General features: G+C 36.3%; 1 protein-coding gene across 5 annotated transcripts in view; it reads left to right on the top strand.

Annotated features, from left to right (window-relative positions):
• LOC131693078 (centrosomal protein of 164 kDa) overlaps nt 1-18,935 on the top strand; it is a 67,961-nt gene extending 49,026 nt beyond the window's left edge. For all 5 annotated transcript variants that reach the window (XM_058980589.1, XM_058980591.1, XM_058980588.1 and 2 more), the window contains one exon: nt 17-18,935. In XM_058980589.1, the coding sequence (XP_058836572.1) occupies nt 17-279 (263 nt within the window). In that variant the 3' untranslated portion in view covers nt 280-18,935. The remainder of the gene's footprint in view (nt 1-16) is intronic.
• The last annotated feature ends 504 nt before the right edge of the window (nt 18,936-19,439 follow it).

The raw sequence follows: 19,439 nt of genomic DNA, 5'->3' as shown, positions 1-19,439 counted from the left end.
AATATAACTTTTTCAGATCCAACGCATCAAGCCAGTGGTTACGAAGAGCTGGATTACCTGAACAATCCTTCTCAGCACTTTTGCGATATGGTCATGTCGCCGAAGCAGGGTGTAGTTCCAAGCTTGGGAACTGCAACGTCACATCAGCTGATTCAGCAGAAACAGCAACAACAGCACCACTATACTGTGAATCTGCTGGAGAAAACGCGAGATCTGAAAAATTGGCTACGACAAGCCAAGTCTGAGCATGAACTGCTTAAGAAGAAATCCTTCGGGTAAGAGCGAGAACGGGTTCGCATTGCCTGAACTGAGGAACATACGAAGAACGCATGTGAAAAATATGTTTTTCTAGATTGGATTTTAGGTACAATAATTACAAACAGATTTCGGTTCTACTTCAAGCGCTGGGATTCAATCATCTAATAATTCAGTTTTTTAAATAACTGTGTGTAGTTTACTCGGAAAGTCATTATACTGTGATAGCGAAAAAGGGCTAAGTTAGTAACGCTTGTTCGTTCTTGCTTGTATACCAATTGTTGTGAAATTTGGTCAATTTGGCCACCAAGTCAATGTGGATGCTATTAATGCTAGATGTTAGAATAATCGCACAGTCTACTTTTTCATCTTATCCAGACTAGAAGTTAAAAATAGCTCCACTGGTGCTAATATTAAAGCAAACAATCCTACCTACCGCTTGCTAGATTATACATAGATAAAATAGTATAGTGCCCCCCCCCCACACTTGCGGGTGATACCATTGTGATTTGAACAAAGTCGCATTCGACTTACGATTCGCGAGGTGTACTGAAGTCTTAAGCTCACGCAAGTCTCCGCTATACAATTTCAGCACGAGAGCAGAACAGTTGTTTTATAGCGGTAAGCTTGAATCTAGTTGGTACCGCCACACGGTACTATCTTTGATTTTGGGCCCGAGTTTAGTCCGGCCTAAGACGTTAGTACCTGTCATTACAGAAATGGCTGCATCCTGAAGCCAAATGAAAACAGTGTAAAAGGCCGCCATGTTCCTCTTGCATACATCTCAATAATTTGAATCAACTTTTCGAACTTTATGTGCAATATTATGGCCCATGTTGCACAAAAATCATATGAGTGCATGTAAGCAAGTTTTATCCCGTACGAAAAACAGGTGTAATCGAATTTTAAATGATTTTTTTTAAATATTCTTTATCGTCCTATATCTAGAAGGTGCTACACGCTCATTTCAAAATGCCACATCGAAGAGTTATATTGTAGGTTAGCAGAAGTCGAATCATATTGAAAAAAAACTGTCGAACGAAATTTTATAATTGGATTCAGAGATGAAAATTGTTTTCGTTCGTTAGTTTACCTATGGATATCAAAGTGAGTGAAGTTTAATTTGCTCACATTTTTTAGTTATTTTTACACGAGGAAAAGAATATATAATCACAATTTGTTCCCTTTTCTAGGTTTATCATCTCTCAAAGACCACCATAAGCAAGTGGAAGTTTATTTATATTTTTACTGCTTTCGAAAGAGTTCAAAACTAAGATTGAATAAAAAACTGTAAATGAAGCCATGCCATATAGCCTAAGTAACACTTTTAAATATGACGGCAAACAAACTGTTACAAATATTATCATTTTGATCGTTATTTAAATGTTATCGGAGCTTATTTGTATTGTTTCGTAATTTATAATTTTCTAGCATATCTTGAACGATTTGCATTTCCGCTGTAGTACAAATTTTCGTTTAATTCTTTATGATAGAACAGATATGCACAGGGTATGAAAGAGCTGTGAAAGCTGAGACTAGACAGATGACTTGGCAAAATTACGCAAAAAGTTGAATGCGGAAAAATCGCTTAAATCGTGTCGGAACTTAAGGGGGGTTGTGTAAGGTATAATCGGCAAAAAATTGGATACATTAATTTTTTTCGATGCAAAGATTGTCTTTTCAGTCTGACGCCACATCGAAAACTGTACACCATAACTCAAAATCTACTGGACCAAACGTTGAGACATTTGCACAGTTGTTTTTCACAGCATTTCACAAGTAGTCAAGGGAGCTTTTATTTTTTGGTCGATTTTCGATTTTTTCGTAGTACTTTGAAACCAAAGTCCGATTATTGCTATAACAACGATTAACATGTTAGTGTAAAGTAATAATATTTAGCAGTTTGCAAAAAGCTCTTGTAGTTGCCTGGGCAATGATGTGAAGAAGAAGAAGAACTGTGCAAAATTCAGAACGATTGGTCCAAGAAAATTTGTCTGCATCCAGGTTCAATTTGTAAATTTATAATTGTCAATTCATTATCAGACAGATGGCAGTCTATAGGAAATAACTAATTATAATTTTTATTAATTAAAATTACTGGATTTTTGGTATTTCAGGCTTGATTGGGTAGTCGTGCTGATAATTTGAATTACTTCATTTTCAGCAAAGTAGGTCTGCCAAATTCTATATGCATGGTTAGTAGACTAGTTGGGTAGGATGGTATAATAAGCCCCACCAGGCTAAAATTTCAGATTTGCATTCCATGGACGACATAATTATCTGAAGCAAATAAATAATTTTTCTGGCATTTTTCATGTGTTGCAGAACAGCAACTGATACAAACTTTTCAAAAGATGTAAGCTTCCACTCTTTTTCTATAAGCATTTGAATTAATTTGGAACAGTCAGATTTGGCTGAACTGACTACTAAGTGTAATGTTAGAGAAGCTCTTCAAGCCCTTGGAGTGGCTAGCGCCTAACATTACAACTCTATAACGATCTCGATAGTATGCACCATTATTAGCAAAATAACGTTTTAGTCAATTATGGATCTTAAATAATAAATTGTTTAAGCGGTTACTCCACTGTAAAATTTTAAAACAATCGATTTTTTATTTATTAGTCTAAAATGTGCTTTAGGATGTAAAATATGATATCCCAAAACATGGAGAACGAAAACAATTCAAAAATATACAAATCTCGACAAACATATGATTACGGCGTATAAGCCAACTGTCAAAATTCACTTTGAGAGGAAATTCTGGACAAACCGTTACTCACCAAGCACAAACGTTGGTAGTAAACGCAAGAGAAAAGTTTTCTCTTTCATTAATTGATGTGAACTGTATTCAGCCAGTAACGGTTTGTCCGGAATTTCCTTTCAAAGAGAATTTTGACAGTTGGCTTTTACGCCGTAATCATACGTTTGTCGAGAAATTTTCAATTTTGCAACGCTTCTTATGTATAACCCATGTGTACTGCAAACTTTACCCGCGTTTTTCTCGAAACCACTGGCCGGAAATGTAACTCGAACAAATGATTTTTGGTCGCTTTGAAATTTTCACAGTATATTCAAACTTGATTTCTCCAGTCACGTACGCAGGATTAAATTTTTTATTGCTTACCTTTTTATTGATTTTGTGTAGATTTTTATGATATTTTCTACGTTTTATCACTCAAAACTGCGCCATTTCGCTTAAAATCAAAATATCGAAAAAATCCTACGTACATCGCTATTGACATAAGGAATCAGAAAAACTTTAGTTTTTGGCGCTAGGTAAAAAATCACGGGAGATAGATTTCCGACCATGGACCCCTTCCAAAAAACGCTCATGAGGTGAAAATGCTGCAGAGCCGCCATCTTGTGATGAAATTGCTCGAAAAAAATATTTTATTTGATATAATACTTATGTTATAAATCCCATTCAACAAGATGTCGATTCACCATTTTATTAAGCAATAAAAAAATTCTCGAAATATTTAGACTATTGAATAGCATTAACAGTGAATTTTAAATTAACTTTATTGTACAGATTTTTAACATAGCCGTGTATTGCTGATCAGAACGCAGCAATGCAAATGGCAGCATCATGTTACCGTAAGAAGACAAAATATGCAAAAATTTGTCATGCTTCTCCTGCACACATTTCGTTATTTTCAATCCTCTCTTCGGCTTTCTTCTGGATAAATATGGCTCCCTTTGCTCGCAATAAAGATGGAAATAAATAAGCCAGTTTATCAGGTAGGAAAGACAAGCACTGTCGAACTACACTAATAAAGTAAAATACCAAGTAATGCGTCGAAAACTACGCATTTTCAATAAAAGTGGAATAACCCATTAAGTGGGTAAAGAGTTTGTATCCATAAATGAATACAGCTCTTGTACGTCAACCTGGGTATGCTTTACCCTTTATTTTTCGCAGAACTGTTACAACAAAACGCGTGAAAAATATCCATTCATGAAAATCGCGCCAGAATGAAAAATACTGTCAATAGAATTATTTCTGAATTAAAAAAACATAAAATAACATTCATTTCACATTATTGTCTCCTTAACTACTTAACAAAATAAAACTGCCAACTGGATATATTTTTGGTGGCTGGATCTTTTGGCTGCTCTAAAAATGCCAAACTTGCGCATATTTGCAACATCCTCAGTAGTTTAAACAACCGTTTTTACGAGCATTGCCGAAATGTTCCGTTTCCGCCACGTACTCAGATGCAGGCCGGTAATTTGCAGGTTCCGCTACGAACCTTAGTTTGCAGGTAAACTCGCTTAAAATTTTTTTTAATGACTTTTCACTCATTATTAAGATCAGTATATCCATTGACATTATCTCATCGAGTAGTTGTGAAATGAATAAAAAGCACCCATTGTTAGAAGCAAAAAATACCCATTTTTTGACAGCTCGAATAACTTCCGAAAATGGGCAATTTGAATACTTAAAATGGGTAAAGTTTTTTTACCGTGTTTATCTACCCGCATTTTTTATTTCCTCGTTCTTTCCTTCTCTCTACACGCTTGATTCCAATTGCACATCAAAGGGTTACAGTATAAATTGATAAATTGAGATCAATTCAGATCAAAGTTGTTTTTGTGAATTAGAAGCAGAACTACAATAGGAATTGTTTTGATTCTTTTCTTTTTGCTTATCGCTAAGAGAATAAGCGGGACCATTTAATTCGTTAATATAAATCGATAACATATTTTCACGAATTATTGCCCATATATCTATTGTATCAAACATAAAAAAAAGTAAATAACGGAAGAAAATTATTGTTTTAGGGGATAGATCCAAACAAATGACAATTGGATATAGATCGTAAAATGCAATATTTTATGAATTTTCCTACACTCGTGGTTAGCAAATTGAATCAGAATGTTAACAGCTTAGAAATTAGCTCCACAAATACTCTAAGCTAAGAGTAAATAATTGATATTAAATATGTGCAATGTTCCAATAAGAATAAAATCACATGAAACATCTGAACACAAAATATTTTGAGATTTATTGTGAACACAACGGTGATCAATATATTTATTTCGATTTTTGGCATATGCATCAATAGTTCTGAACATCCGGTACATTATTCCAAAACCTTGCTTGAACCGCGAATCAGAAAAGAATACGACATAAATATGGAATACGTCATATTAAAATATTAATTAACTCTATATAAATAATTAAACAGGTATAAGATTCTGTCAGTTGTTGTAATGATCATAAGTTAGTTTGAAGCAAAATTGCGTATAAACGGCACAAATAGTTACAGGGTGTTGGTAAAAATATATTGCTAGGATGTTTTAAACTCTCATTTATGTTTTAATGTACTTATTATTTTATTCATAAAATCATAGAAATTTTGTTAGCAAATAAAATCGTTCCAATTTGCATTGATGCATTATAGAAATATATCTATATTCTATCTGCCAAAAAAATAAATATAACGCTCGTGAATATAAATGATCATTCTGTCAAAGTTTAATTTTTTGTTTGATCTTTGTTTACTTTTTATTTAAACCTCGCTGAAAAACGTGTATAATTTTAATTCGCAGGCCTTCATTGATAATTGATCTTTATTTCAAACTTGTGAAAATTCACTAGAAACGAAAATAAATGTGAAAAAAACGAAATTAGAATGACACTCACGGTTCATTTTAAATTCAAATTGAAATATTTTAACCAATTTTTTAATCAAAGTTTGAAATCTCGACAAACATATAATTCCGGCTTTAAAGCCAACTGTCAAAATTCTCTTTGAAAGGAAATTCCGGACAAACCGTTACTCGCCAATCACAGATATTGGCAGTAAACAAAAGAGAAAAATGTTCTCTTCCATTAACTGCTATGAACTGTGTTTATCCAGCGACGGTTTGTCTGGAATTTCCTTTCAAAAAGAATTTTGACAGTTTTTAACCAGTAATCATATTTTTGTCGAAAAATAACTATCATGGCACCAATTACAACCGATGGTTTAGCCACCTCTAACTCGACGAGCGCCTATTCAAGCTGAATAAAAACATGCATATGTATATCAATTTATTTTCTTTTGTGCATATTATGTCACTACAAAGTACTGTACATCATCGGCCAACTTTCAACTATCCAACACGTTAAAGTTCTATGTTCAGAAACATATCGGCAACAAGTTGACAAAATTGTTCTCAAACCCTATGGAACGATATATTTGACGAAGAAAAGCTATTTTACTGCAAGAAAATGAATTTACTCATTTTCTTTAGCTTGAATTTGTTGTTTTTTAACATTGACGTGTAACGCAGATCAGAACGCAGCCATATAAATGACAGCATCGTTTGATTAAAGCTTACCAAATATCTTAGGCCGGTTTAAAAGTTAGTCCGGTTTAAAAACAGTTAGTACGGCTTTGTGCTTACGGCTATTAATGTTCAATAAGTTGAATAAGTTTCATTAGTCAGCATAACATGGAACATTTCGTCGAACATCGAACAACGTTAGAATAACGTTAGATTCAGGTATATATCGGGATGACACAATCGAAGTATGACTACACGAGCTGGCACCGTGTACTTCGATAAGAATACAGCAACTATCAACTCTCCGTATAGGAGAGGTAGAACCCGTTACAAATTATTCTTGGAGAAAATTCTTCCCAGGTATTACTAACGTAATTCGTGTGGGAAGGTATTACGGATCGGCATTTCAAATCGTATTTCCAACAGGAAATCGCTTACAACAAGCATCATAAATATTCGCGAAGCCTAGCGTTTGAAACAATAACCATCTACTGATAAATCCTAGCTGCTAGGTTCGTACCCTTTGTGAATTTGTGATCAATTCTAAATCACAACGACCGGTTATCAAAGTAGTTACAGAGATTCTGGCGATGGTCTGTAGCGCAACGCTATTTCGGAAAACACCTCTTTCCAAAGTTATATTGCTTGGCAATTAACCTGACAAATCGAAGTCTTCTTCTTTGTGAGGTAAAGCCCAGAAGTATGTTGATAAACATAGTTCGTTCGCGACCCTGTCTAGCAAACAATTTCAACATCAAAGTGAAAGCATGCTCCCCTTTTGGACTTTCACAACCACCTTAAAAGTAGGAATACCGTTTGATATGCTGGAGGCCCAAGTAACAATTGAAGTGTCATAGCACGCTACAAGTGCAATCTAAGTTTTATTAGTGGTCATAAAACTATCATAAAACCTCAATTGTTACTAGGGAGGAGTGACTGAATTGTATTAAATTTAGATGGATAAGTTAGAGCAATTTTTATAAGTAGTAGTAGAGTTGGGCATTTTAACGAAATTATTAAATTTAGCAGTTAAAATTGAAAAATACATAAAGGGCAAATATGCTTCGGGAAGGTATTCAGGAGGGGATAAGTTCGTACATCTAGGTATCAGAGATATGAAAGAGAGGGTGATGCTAGGGAGAATAAAAACATTAACTGCCGGCTTCAGGTAAACGGGAGAACAACGACAGCGAGTAGACTCGGACGGCCTTCATCAGGAAACATCACGAACTGAGACGCCACATGATCCTCTTCGGAGCAGCACGGATTCCTCCAGAAAGTAGTACGGCTCAGCTGCGAATTAGCAACACACTGAGTTGCGCCTGTGATATTGGTGCTGCAAGTCTCGTCTTTGTTAACTTATCGATAGAGATGTTTCTTGTCCCTTTGAAATCGCATCAAACTACCGATAATGTACTATAATAGACGCAAGTGGGAATGATAAGAAAAAACGAAAATAGGCAGTTAAATCAGTATATTGATGATTTTTAGGAGAGAGATCTCGACTTCCCAATACATCCCGAACCGGGACATTAGGTTATTTTCCTCGGACCCGAAATGAATTCAATAGCTGAGATCTGGCGAAACAATGCTCGGCGCATGCCCAGACAATGTGTTCGATATCGTGATAACCGTCGCCACAAGCGCAGATACCGCTATTCGCGAGCCCAATACGGCGAAGATGAGCGTCTAGTGTGTAGTGATTGGACATGAGCCGAGACATCACACGAATGAATCCCGACCCACCGTCATTCCCCTGAACCAAGGTTTCGTTGACAACTTCTGGATAATAGAATGTAGCCACCGTCCTAACTCTCCATTGCTCTACTTTATGTACCAACTTTCTAGTGTTGTCACCTTGTAAGATGCTGTCCAAAATGATAAAGTCGGTGTAAAACATCTTGCAAGTTGGTGTCAAACATCTTGCAGTCGACTTCTCGAAATTTTCTAATAAAAAATATTTGGGATCATTTGCGGACGTAGACTTGAACCAATCCCGAGATATTTGAATGTTACAAACTAAGTAATACTTTGATCCACTAGTTGAAGCTCTAGCTGCGCTGCTTCACGCTTCCTTGAAAATACGGCTAGCTCCGTGGGGATTTCGATACTCAGCTGGAGAGCCCAAGCAGACAAATTGTCCATGGTATCATTGCATCCTTGTAAATCGACAGCTTTGGGGTTTGTAACAGAGACCGCGCCGTCATCAGCAAGCTGCCTTAGCGTCATTCTCGTAAAAATTGTAGAGATTTGGGCTTAGAGATGAGGTCTGAGGAAGGCCCATGTAGCTAGATCGTGATCAATTAATTAAATCGATAAATATAATTAAATTCGGCAAAACACCATTCTGGTGCAGCTGCTCAGAAAGCATGTTGATAGAAACTGAATCAAAAGCCCCATTAATATCCATGAAAACAGTTGCCATCTGCTTCTTGCTAGCATAGGCCATTTGAATTTCTGTTAAGAGCAACGCAAGGCAAGCGTTCGTCCCTTTGCCTTTGCGGAAGCCAAATTGTGTATCTGACTTTAAACCATTTGCTTCGACCCAATTGTCAAGGCGAAATAGGTTAATTATCTTGAAGATACAGGGCAGTAGTGCAATCAGTTGAAACGTGTTGTGGTCGGAGGCTGGTTTGCCTGGTTTTTGGATGGCGATAACATGAACTTATCTCCAATCGTGGTTATCCTCAAGAAACTTATTAAACCAATTAAATAAGCGTCTCTTGCAAGAGTTTAGCAGGATCTTCAACATGTTGAAACCGATTCTCTCTGGCCTGATACAAGTGAATACTCCACCATCGTAAATACCAAGTTCATAAAAAAAGTTTGAGCTGTATATAATTTTATATATTCGTAGCTAACTGTTACTAATAAAAGTTGGGTATTTTCGGAATGGGGTTAACGAGTTTATGACGGCAATCAATGTCTTGAGCCATTTTGTAATCCAAGATGGCGACTTTCGGTTTCGATCAATTCTCTATAACCTCAACAATATGGGTATTTCGTCGCTGTTTTGCTATCTTAGGACAAACGCCATTTTGGGGTAAACTGAGTTGGATATGCCACATCACATGTCTAAAAATTCTCTACAAAGTGGCGTTTTCAGAATTTTAACATTTTGCTTGATTACTGAGATATAGCGAAAACGTGCTGCGAGATTTTATAATTTTTGCTTCGAATGACCGTGCCTGGGGATTGGCTCAAGTTATCTTGAAGTATAAGATGTTTTTATGTGTAAAACTATCTGAGGAACACAATGGCACATTTTTAAAACAAAAATACACGAATTGAAAGAAAAATGCAATTTAAGTTTTAAACTGGAAATATAGCATATTTGGCAACACTGTAACCAAAAATAACTATTTTTTCTAGATTCACTGACTCATTTCCTTCAAAATGCATCTCACCGATTGTCTATAGACCAAATGAAACCAAAGATATGAATAAAAGTTAATAATTAATGATTTTTTTCTATGGAAAATTTTCCATGCACGATTGTGTCAAGCAATACAAATTTTGTCATCAATACACACCTATGCCACGTGTGAGTGCGACTTTTGTTTACATTTATAGTAAAAACTCGCAACATAGTCAACCGATCTTTGTAATATTTGAGAGATTAATACAGAATAGATAGAAGCATCTTTGAATTGTTTATACCATTTATAAGTTTCAAGATATTCAATCTCAAACTTTAAAAATCGTTTTTCTCAAAATGTGCAAAATGGCGCTTATTATAAGATAGCAAACCGGCGACGATTTGTAGAATGGGGTTGACGAGTGCATGGCAGAAATCGATTTCTTGAGCCATTTTGTAATCCAAGATACTGACTTCCGGTTTAGATAAATTCTCAATTACCTGAACAATATGTGTATTTTTGGCATGGGGTTGACGAGTTCATAACGGAAATCGATGTATTGAGCCATTTTGTAATCCAAGATGGCGACTTCCGGTTTAGTTAAATTTTCTAGAACAATATGTGTGTTTCCGGCACGGGTTTGACTAGTACACGACGAAAATCGTTATCTGTTGCTCTTTTGAATCCAAAGATGGGGAGCTCCGGTTTAAATTTCCGTATTGTAAGGGTTATCCAATTGGCCTTTTTCATCATCTACTTTTCAAGCCCGTTCCAAAAATACCACTATTGTTAGGGTTATCGAGAACATTGCTCAACCAACGAATTTTAATAAGAATGTGAAGCAAACTTTTTTTACGAACTAAATGCCAAATAACGAACAATTTTTTACGAACTAATTCAATTTACGAACCCCCGATTTGGTTCGTAAACGGAGGTTACAGTGTACCTTTTACAACCGGTGTTTACGAAACATTATGGACCTAGTTCTTGAGAAGTGCTTTATTAGCTACCGCTGTACGAAAGCCATGTTTAGTTTTAACTACAACATAGTTGGAACTATGCTGCAACGCGTTGACCACGTGAATCATTCTAGAAGCAAGGCTAACAAACACCTGTCACTTCTCAGCGACCAGTGACAATGCCAATCGTTGAGTTTTATGTTCAAAGATTCCAACGAATTCCGGGATACTTTGTGTTTCAAGGCTTTATATTACTTACCTGTGCGCTTTCAATTGAAATTTTCAAGCGTTGTCTGATACCCTAGCCATGCAACGGTGAGCCAAATAATTGAAACTATCCAGCGTAGATTCATACAATAGTAAGACCCCGAAGCACATACATATGGGTCATTCCACGCGAAGTCATCAAGGCACGTGTAATCGACCTTCACGGATTTGAACCAAATTTGGAGGAATTGTTCATCTAGGGTCAATATATAAAAACAATCTGCCAAAACCCTTGATTTTCTTTTCATCATATCTCCGGTTCTATTTACTCTGGAATCAAACCGCAAGATGGTTTTTGAAGAAAATTGTTCAAGGAGTCTAGAAATAATATTAATTTTTGGCGGCAGTGCTGCCAACTATGCAACTTTTTTAGTTAAATATTTAAAGTTAAATTTCCTTCCAATACATATATTTTAATTTTGAAAATTATAATGCCATCGTGTTCCTCAGACATTTTTGCATAAAAACACTTATAATCTCAATATAATTATATATGATCCTGTTTTGAAGCAAAAAGTCGCAATTTCCCATATAAAATAACAAGCGCACAACAATAAAAAAACCAACTTGAGTGTTCTGAGTTCCCATATAATTTATCGTAAAGTAGACGAGAAATTATGAAAAACTACAATTTTGGTTTGCTCCTAGATCAGGGTCGATTTTTATGAACATTTGAAGATTTTCTCAATTTTTACCAAAAAATGGATTTTTATATGAGCAAATGCGACTTTTGTATTCAAAACAGTGTATCTCAGGACGCGCTAAAATTATGTTGAGATTATAAGTGTTTTTTTATGTAAAAATGTCTGAGGAACAAGATGGTATTACAATTTTTAAAATTTAAATATATGTATTGCGATAAAAGTTTACTTACCCGGAGATATAATCAAAAGAAAATCAAGGGTTTTGGCAATTTGTCAAAACGGGGGGTGCTCCCATCACCCGAGGGGTGGTTCGATTGACACAAAAATTTGATTTTTGCCTTTTCTCAATAGAAAGGTATTGCAATTGCTCTGAAAATCGACTGTTTAACGGAGGCCCGGAGGGCCGAGTGACATATACCATTCGATTCAGTTCGTCGAGTTCGGCAAATGTCTGTGTGTGTATGTATGTGTGTATGTGCGTCTGTGTGTGTACGCGAACACAATCTCACTCACTTTTCTCAGAGATGGCTGAACCGATTTTCACAAACTTAGTCCCAAATGAAAGGTGCAACGTTCCCATAGGCTGCTATTGAATTTTCAATGGATCCGACTTCCGGCTCCGGAATTACAGGGTGATGAGTACGATCACGCAGAAAATGTCGATTTTAATAAATTCTGCAATGAATGTATAATGGTGAAAATTTTTCCAAAATGTGACCACAACTGCTTCGATTTGTCACTAACAGCCATTCAAAGTCTCTTTGGTCACATTGGCCACCATCATTGGTTCCGGAAGCCCCGGCGGAAGTATCCAAATTCAGAATAACAGTCAAATCGGTTTCTCGGAGATGGCTAGATCGAATCAACCAAACTTAGTCTCAAATGAAAGATGTTGCGTCCCCGTAAATGGCTATTAAATTTTATCCCCAACCGACTTCCGGTTCCGGAGTAACAGGTTGTGGCGTGCGATCACATAGCAAATTGTGATTCAAACCGATACTCCGATGAAAGCAAAAAAGGTAAAAATTTCGCTAAAATGTCTCTCAAACAACTTAAATTTGCAGATCTAGGTCACCGACGGCCAAACGAACTTTCGTTGACTACATTGACCACCATAGACGGTTCCGGAAGTACCCGGGAAAAGCGGCCATCTTTCAAAACTAGCAAACTGATATCCAAGGATGCAAAATGCCTACCTTTTCTGCGGATTTAATTTTTCTGCCTACATTCTCATTTCTCTTTTGACGAATTATGGAGGTTTTTTGTTAATAGTTTTTATTTTATTAATTGGGGCACTGTTACCATGCATGAATGAATACATGGAAACATCTCTTTTCTGTAATACGCTGCCACTTGGTGCGGGCTCGATGTTAGGATTCCTACATTTTTTGCCTTCGACTCACCTTTACGAAATAAGTTCGTGTCCCTTAGAGGTATTTTTTATTTTCTTTTAACAATATTTTTACAGGAGGGCTGCGTTTGTAAGTATTAGTTATTAGTACTAGTAATACTGATATATATAACTCCCAATTTATACATTAATTATATCTTTCGCCTTTTCTAATCTCCGTCATCTATGGAAACAGTTTCGGTTCCGAGCGTTTTCATTAAGTAGATGATAGGACAATTATGAAATTAAAACGCTTGTAAGGACGTGGCCAGGTGTGTGGAAATGATCGGGTCTACGTCATTGCGGTTTGTGGCGAAAACTAATATGACAATGGATATGTTCATTTCTGCAACTCCATCTACGATTTGTGCAGGTGTTCGTGCTACATTCTCATTTCTCTGACGCTGCTGTCGTTCGCTATTGCAGGACGCCTAGCCCTGTGCGGCAGTCTGTAAGCAAAGCAGTAACATGACAAAGAAATACTGCCCCAGTACAGCCACCAGACGCGAGCGGTACAGCTTCTCTTTCCTTATTTTACACTTTTTAATATTTTTAATCTATTCAATATTTTCAATCCCAAACGACGACAATAAATGCGGTTCGTTTACGCCACGACCGGCATTAACGCTTTCGTGTGCGGCCCTCTCCCTTGGACTACGCAGAGAAAAGTGTACAAAGCGAGAGAACAAACTTTACTACGCCACACTCTCACCGAGCAGTCGGAGTACAGCAGCAAAACAAAAATGTATTCTACTGCTCTACGGGAAAATGTACTCGGTCTGACTACCGTTCTGGCAAGAGCTGTAGTGATGCGTCGCTGTAGCGGGCTGTACGGCTTGTGCAAATATAAATATACCGAAAAAAATGTAGTTTACCAGTACCTTTGGCATCCCTGCTCATATCAGTTTCGGAAATTGTTGGGCCGATTTTCACAAACTCAGTCCCAAATGATAGCTATATTATCCCCACAGATGTCTGTAAAATTTCGCACGGATCGCTTATATGGTTCCGGAAATATAGACTCAACTGTCCGGTCACATATGAAATTCCCTTATAAGCCGGAACTCAATTTTTTTTCAAAGGGGGGACCCCATGAAATTTCAGAAATCGAATTCGTATTTTTGATGCCAAACATCTTTAAAATGCATGAAACGTCGAGATTTTATGTTACCACGAAAAAAATTTTTTTTATAAAAATCGACTATTTGGGACTTTGCCGATTTCGCACCTTTTTGCCTTTCTCAATAGAAAGGTATTGCAATTGCTCTGAAAACCGACTTTTTAACGGAGGCCCGGAGGGCCGAGTGACATATACCATTCGATTCAGTTCGTCGAGTTCGGCAAATGTCTGTGTGTGTATGTGCGTCTGTGTGTGTACGCGAACACAATCTCTCTCACTTTTATCAGCGATGGCTGAACCGATTTTCACAAACTTAGTCCCAAATGAAAGGTGCAACGTTCCCATAGGCTGCCATTTTTTTTATTTCAATTATAGAAGTTTTAACCTTAAGGTCATTCGCCTCTTCGGGTTAGAAAAATCTCTTAGGAAAAATTTCTAACCCTATGTGCGGGGTCGGGACTCGAACCCAGGTGCGCTGCGTACAAGGCAATCGATTTACCAATACGCTACGCCTACTCCCCAGGCTGCTATTGAATTTCTAATGGATCCGACCTCCGGCTCCGGAATTACAGGGTGATGAGTACGATCACGCAGAAAATGTCGATTTTAATAAATTCTGCAATGAATGTATAATGGTGAATTTTTTTCCAAAACTGCTTCGATTTGGAGTACTAGGTCATTAACAGCCATTCAAAGTCTTTTTGGTCACATTGGCCACCATCATCGGTTCCGGAAGCTTCGGCGGAAGTATCCAAATTCAGAATAACAGTCCTATCGGTTTCTCGGAAATGGCTAGACCGAATCAACCAAACTTTGTCTCAAATGAAAGATGTTGCGTTCCCGTAAATGGCCCGTAAAAAACTCCGATGAAAGCAAAAAAGTTAAAAATTTCGCTAAAATGTCTCAAACAACTTAAATTTGCAGTTTTAGGTCACCGACGGCCAAACAAACTTTCGTTGACTACATTGACCACCATAGACGGTTCCGGAAGTGCCCGGGAAAAGCGGCCATCTTTCAAAACTAGCAAACTCATATCAGTTTCTCGGAAATGGTTGGGCCGATTTTCACAAACTTAATCCCAAATGATAGCTATATTATCCCCACAGATGTCTGTAAACTTTCGCACGGATCGCTTATATGGTTCCGGAAATATTGACTGAACCGCCCGGTCACATATGAAATTCCCATATATATGATGCCAAACATCTTTAAAATGCATGAAACGTCGAGATTTTATGTTATCACGAAATTTTTTTTATAAATATCGACTTTTTGGGACTTTGCCGATTTAGCACCTTTTTTCAGTTTAATATTACGGCGGCTTTTTTTTCTTTTACAAATTTTTTTCCTTTACAAAATTTTAGAACTCGAATAATGATTTGTTTTCTTGTATATAGTTGTCATATAATAAAATGTAATATATACATTTGAAAGCTTTTAATGAATATAAACAACGCAAACATTCTCGTGTTCATGATTGAGAAAGACACAATTGCACCGCTAGGTGCATTAAAACAGGTTTTATATATTGACCCTAGATGAACTATTCCTCAAAATTGGGTTGAAATCCATGAAGGTCGATTTCAAGTTTGCATCTATTTTTAATTACCTCGCCTGAAATGACCCATATATTGAAATTTTCAACCAGAAAACGAAATATTCCACACAAATATGGTTGTAAGTCTGTTCTATCTAAAAATACATCATTTGCTAATAGTTAAAAAGTGCTTTCTAAAATAGCGTCGAAATAAATTCATGTTGGTACAGTTATTTTGTGCGGTCCAAGTGAAAATCAGGGATATCTAATTAGAATACTTCTAAAAAAGCTTGGCCAATCTGCAAGTTGTGTTCACAGTGTTTCAAATAAATGAAAAAAAATCTTAAGAACGACCAAATGGATTCGATAGTGAGATAAGAATTCAGAAGGCCAGGCCTTTCTGTGTGCACTGTAGCTAGGAAGTTATAAATGTCAAAAGTAAACACTGCAAGGAATAAAGTTATTTAAGGTAGTGATAGGCAGAATGTGCAGGCTAAATACTTATTCGAACATTTTTTCGTAGATATTTGACCAAATTTACCTGCGTGATAATGGATGATGAATCCCAGTACTCAGCAGACTAGCAGGTTCATGGCATGTTTTTCTATACTGCAGTGTAACAAAATGAAACAAAGTAAATCTGAACGATAGAGAAGCCTAAGTTTTTCAAGAAGTATTTGTTTTGGCATGATTTTCAGATTCAAGATTCGCCGAATTCTCCGGAGCTACGCACTATCAGACGAAATTGGGCTCTCGTGATGAGAGAGCAGTCTAAATGCCAACAGCAGGTGACAATCAAAGAAAAATACCAAAAATTGTGAAACAAAGCAGCTAAATTGACTATCACTGATTTTCGATTGGGCTGCAGAATATAATTTTTCTAACACGCACTTCTTGCGATATTTTCGAAAGCACCCTTCACATCGTTTACATCTTTGAGAGGTACATATTTCATTTTTCGGTTGAATATTTTAAGAGATTTATGTGTTTTATGTGGACAGATTTTGTCGCGCACAAGCCTTATTTACGTCAATTGTCTTGGATTGACCTGACACCATACTATTAGGACTAAATACTTCAATAAATCGTAGACATGCGTCCTATGGCTACCTTTCTTGCATAAGCTTCTACTGGCTGAATACACTGTACCCGATCTGCTAGCACAAATACATCTCTACGCGCCAACTCGTGTTCTTTATCCTAACTACGCTACTAACAGTCTGATTTTGGCAATTTTCTACTCCATAATACATTTGTCTCATTCACAGTTTCGGTATCGCTTATTGCCATCAAGATAAGTATGTGTAATTTAGAACACAAGGGCAGAAGTTCGATGGGACCCATTTTAAATACAATTTTTAGAGCTCTCTAGAGAAGAGATAACATGGAAAGATGTCGATCACTGAGCTGCCCCGAAAAAGTAAGAAGAGTCCAGACTATTGAAAGATGAAACATTTCAATCTTGTTTCAGCGCAACTGTGCTATTATAACAACATTTATGTGATGCTTAATTAAATTTGATCGTTATGAATATTACCTCACATATCCAATTTACTAGATTGTGTTTAATTAAAGATCATATTTGTTCTTACAATTCAGTAAGAAAATTGTTTTACTGAGACGATTTCCAAACATTTGAATGCCAAACAAACTGCAAAATGTACTCAGTAATTTAAATCCAGTGTGTATGACTTCCGAGTAAATGGCGTTACATTTTTTAAATGTTTTGTTATTCATTCTGAATGGTGTTTTGATAAAAACTAGAAAAAGCACAAAACATAAAGTGATAATTACTCGAAGAATCCTCGAGATTTTTTTCAGATTGTTAGAACTCAGACATTCATAAAATGTGTGACAGAAGATCCCATAAATCTTACAATCCTCACGGAATAAACATTAAACATTCTCCAGATACTATGAAATTCGATAGGAATCCAAATAGAAGCCCGCTCCTATAGTATATGAACGTACTATTAAACTATAGTGTGATATTAAATTTTAGATAAATTCGATGTTAGTAGTTTGAATCCAAATAGTTGTGAGTCGAGCAGAACACTGATAGAATGTCAAAATAATTTAACGATAATCAATACCTAGAAAACCTGAATTTAATGAATAGAAAAGAAACTTCAATGCTAAAAATCACATTTCACACCAAACTGAACTGTCACACTCGTGTTCCTTTATCAGATTTTTGAAGAGCAGAAGATCGTTTACGATAGTCTCGGTTGGTGCGAAATGCGCAGCACGTTATTTGGTTACACTCATGCACAAATAATTTTAAGAAACAACACGGATTTTTGGTGGATTTTATTTTCATTAATCTCATTGATATTAAACCTTCATCGTAAAAAATGACTGTTTTTTCTTTTGGTATACGTACAAAATTTGTGCATTCTTGTTAATACTTTTTCGTTAGTGTCTACACACTTATACAAAGTTAATATAATTGAACTATAAAAATAAGCTTAAAACTAGCAGTGTATCACACAATACTAAATGTGAGGAAGAAGATACAAAGAATAAAAAAATATTGGTCCAGTCACAATGACAAAAATTAATCGCGGCAGAGATTATTTTAGCATTCTAGATTCAAAATACGAGAAAAACCTTTAAATGGGACTATGTAACAAAAGATGAACATTAAATAAAGTAAATTATATTAAACATTCTTGTCGGTAAAATATCGCTGGAGAAGTATATAACGTTTATAAACAGTTTCTTGTTCGAAATTGATCGTCGCATCTAAATCCATCTAGTCAGGTTTGAATTTATTTAGAAAAACTTCGATTTGCGTTCCTGTTTTGAACCAGTTCAACTTACCATGCTTCTGTTAGTTGATTCCTGTGTAAAAAAATTGAATTTACAATCCGTCTTCTTCTGAGTCAAATTCAACTAGGTGTATTTACTTCTGGATGCAGGCAGCCAGATCGAAGATGTTGTAAGGGCAAAATAACTTTTTCTAATTTATGATACCAACGGCGAAATGGACCGCAAAAGGACAAAGCAACAATTTTCCGACAGAATGACAAATTTTGAATACAATTAAATCTAACAAATGTTTTAAAGACAACCAGTCAAATAAACTACTAATAAAACCCAGTTTGAAAAAAATGTTACAATGAAAATATTTTTTTTATTACGAAAGAAGTGTCTCCTTGTGAGAATTAGTCTCTATTCCAGTCTAAAAGGGCAATTCGCTGACTAACAGGGGGCTATTTACCAACTCAGATGCGCTACTTGCCCCTCAATTTGCCAGCAAATTGAGGGCCAATAGGGGGCTATCTCAAATGTAACATTTGGACGATTTGACGCCGTCATTGTTTTGCCGCCCTACGCGCACTTAAATCGCCCACGAAACGCGCCATTCAATCGCCCTCAATTGCCTAATATAAAAATTATAAACCATACTTATTCTCGGATTCATTATATACCCACACAAACTTATCAGCACACTAGATAATCACCGTCAAACTATAAACAAAATTCTGGGGAATCGATTGAAGATAGTTAGAATGACCGCACGAAATGTGTGTACCCGTTTTACCCCAATTCTACTCATTTCTCAAGTGGGAAGTTAAACTTGGCTGTGCTTCTCGAAAAGAGGCTGAAGGTGGCTGATAAAAAGTAGT

The sequence above is a fragment of the Topomyia yanbarensis genome, chromosome 3 (genome assembly GCF_030247195.1).
Source record: "Topomyia yanbarensis strain Yona2022 chromosome 3, ASM3024719v1, whole genome shotgun sequence".
NCBI classification, from domain to species: domain Eukaryota; kingdom Metazoa; phylum Arthropoda; class Insecta; order Diptera; family Culicidae; genus Topomyia; species Topomyia yanbarensis.
Note: the sequence above shows the minus strand (reverse complement) of the source record. Positions and strands in the feature narration are given on the sequence as shown.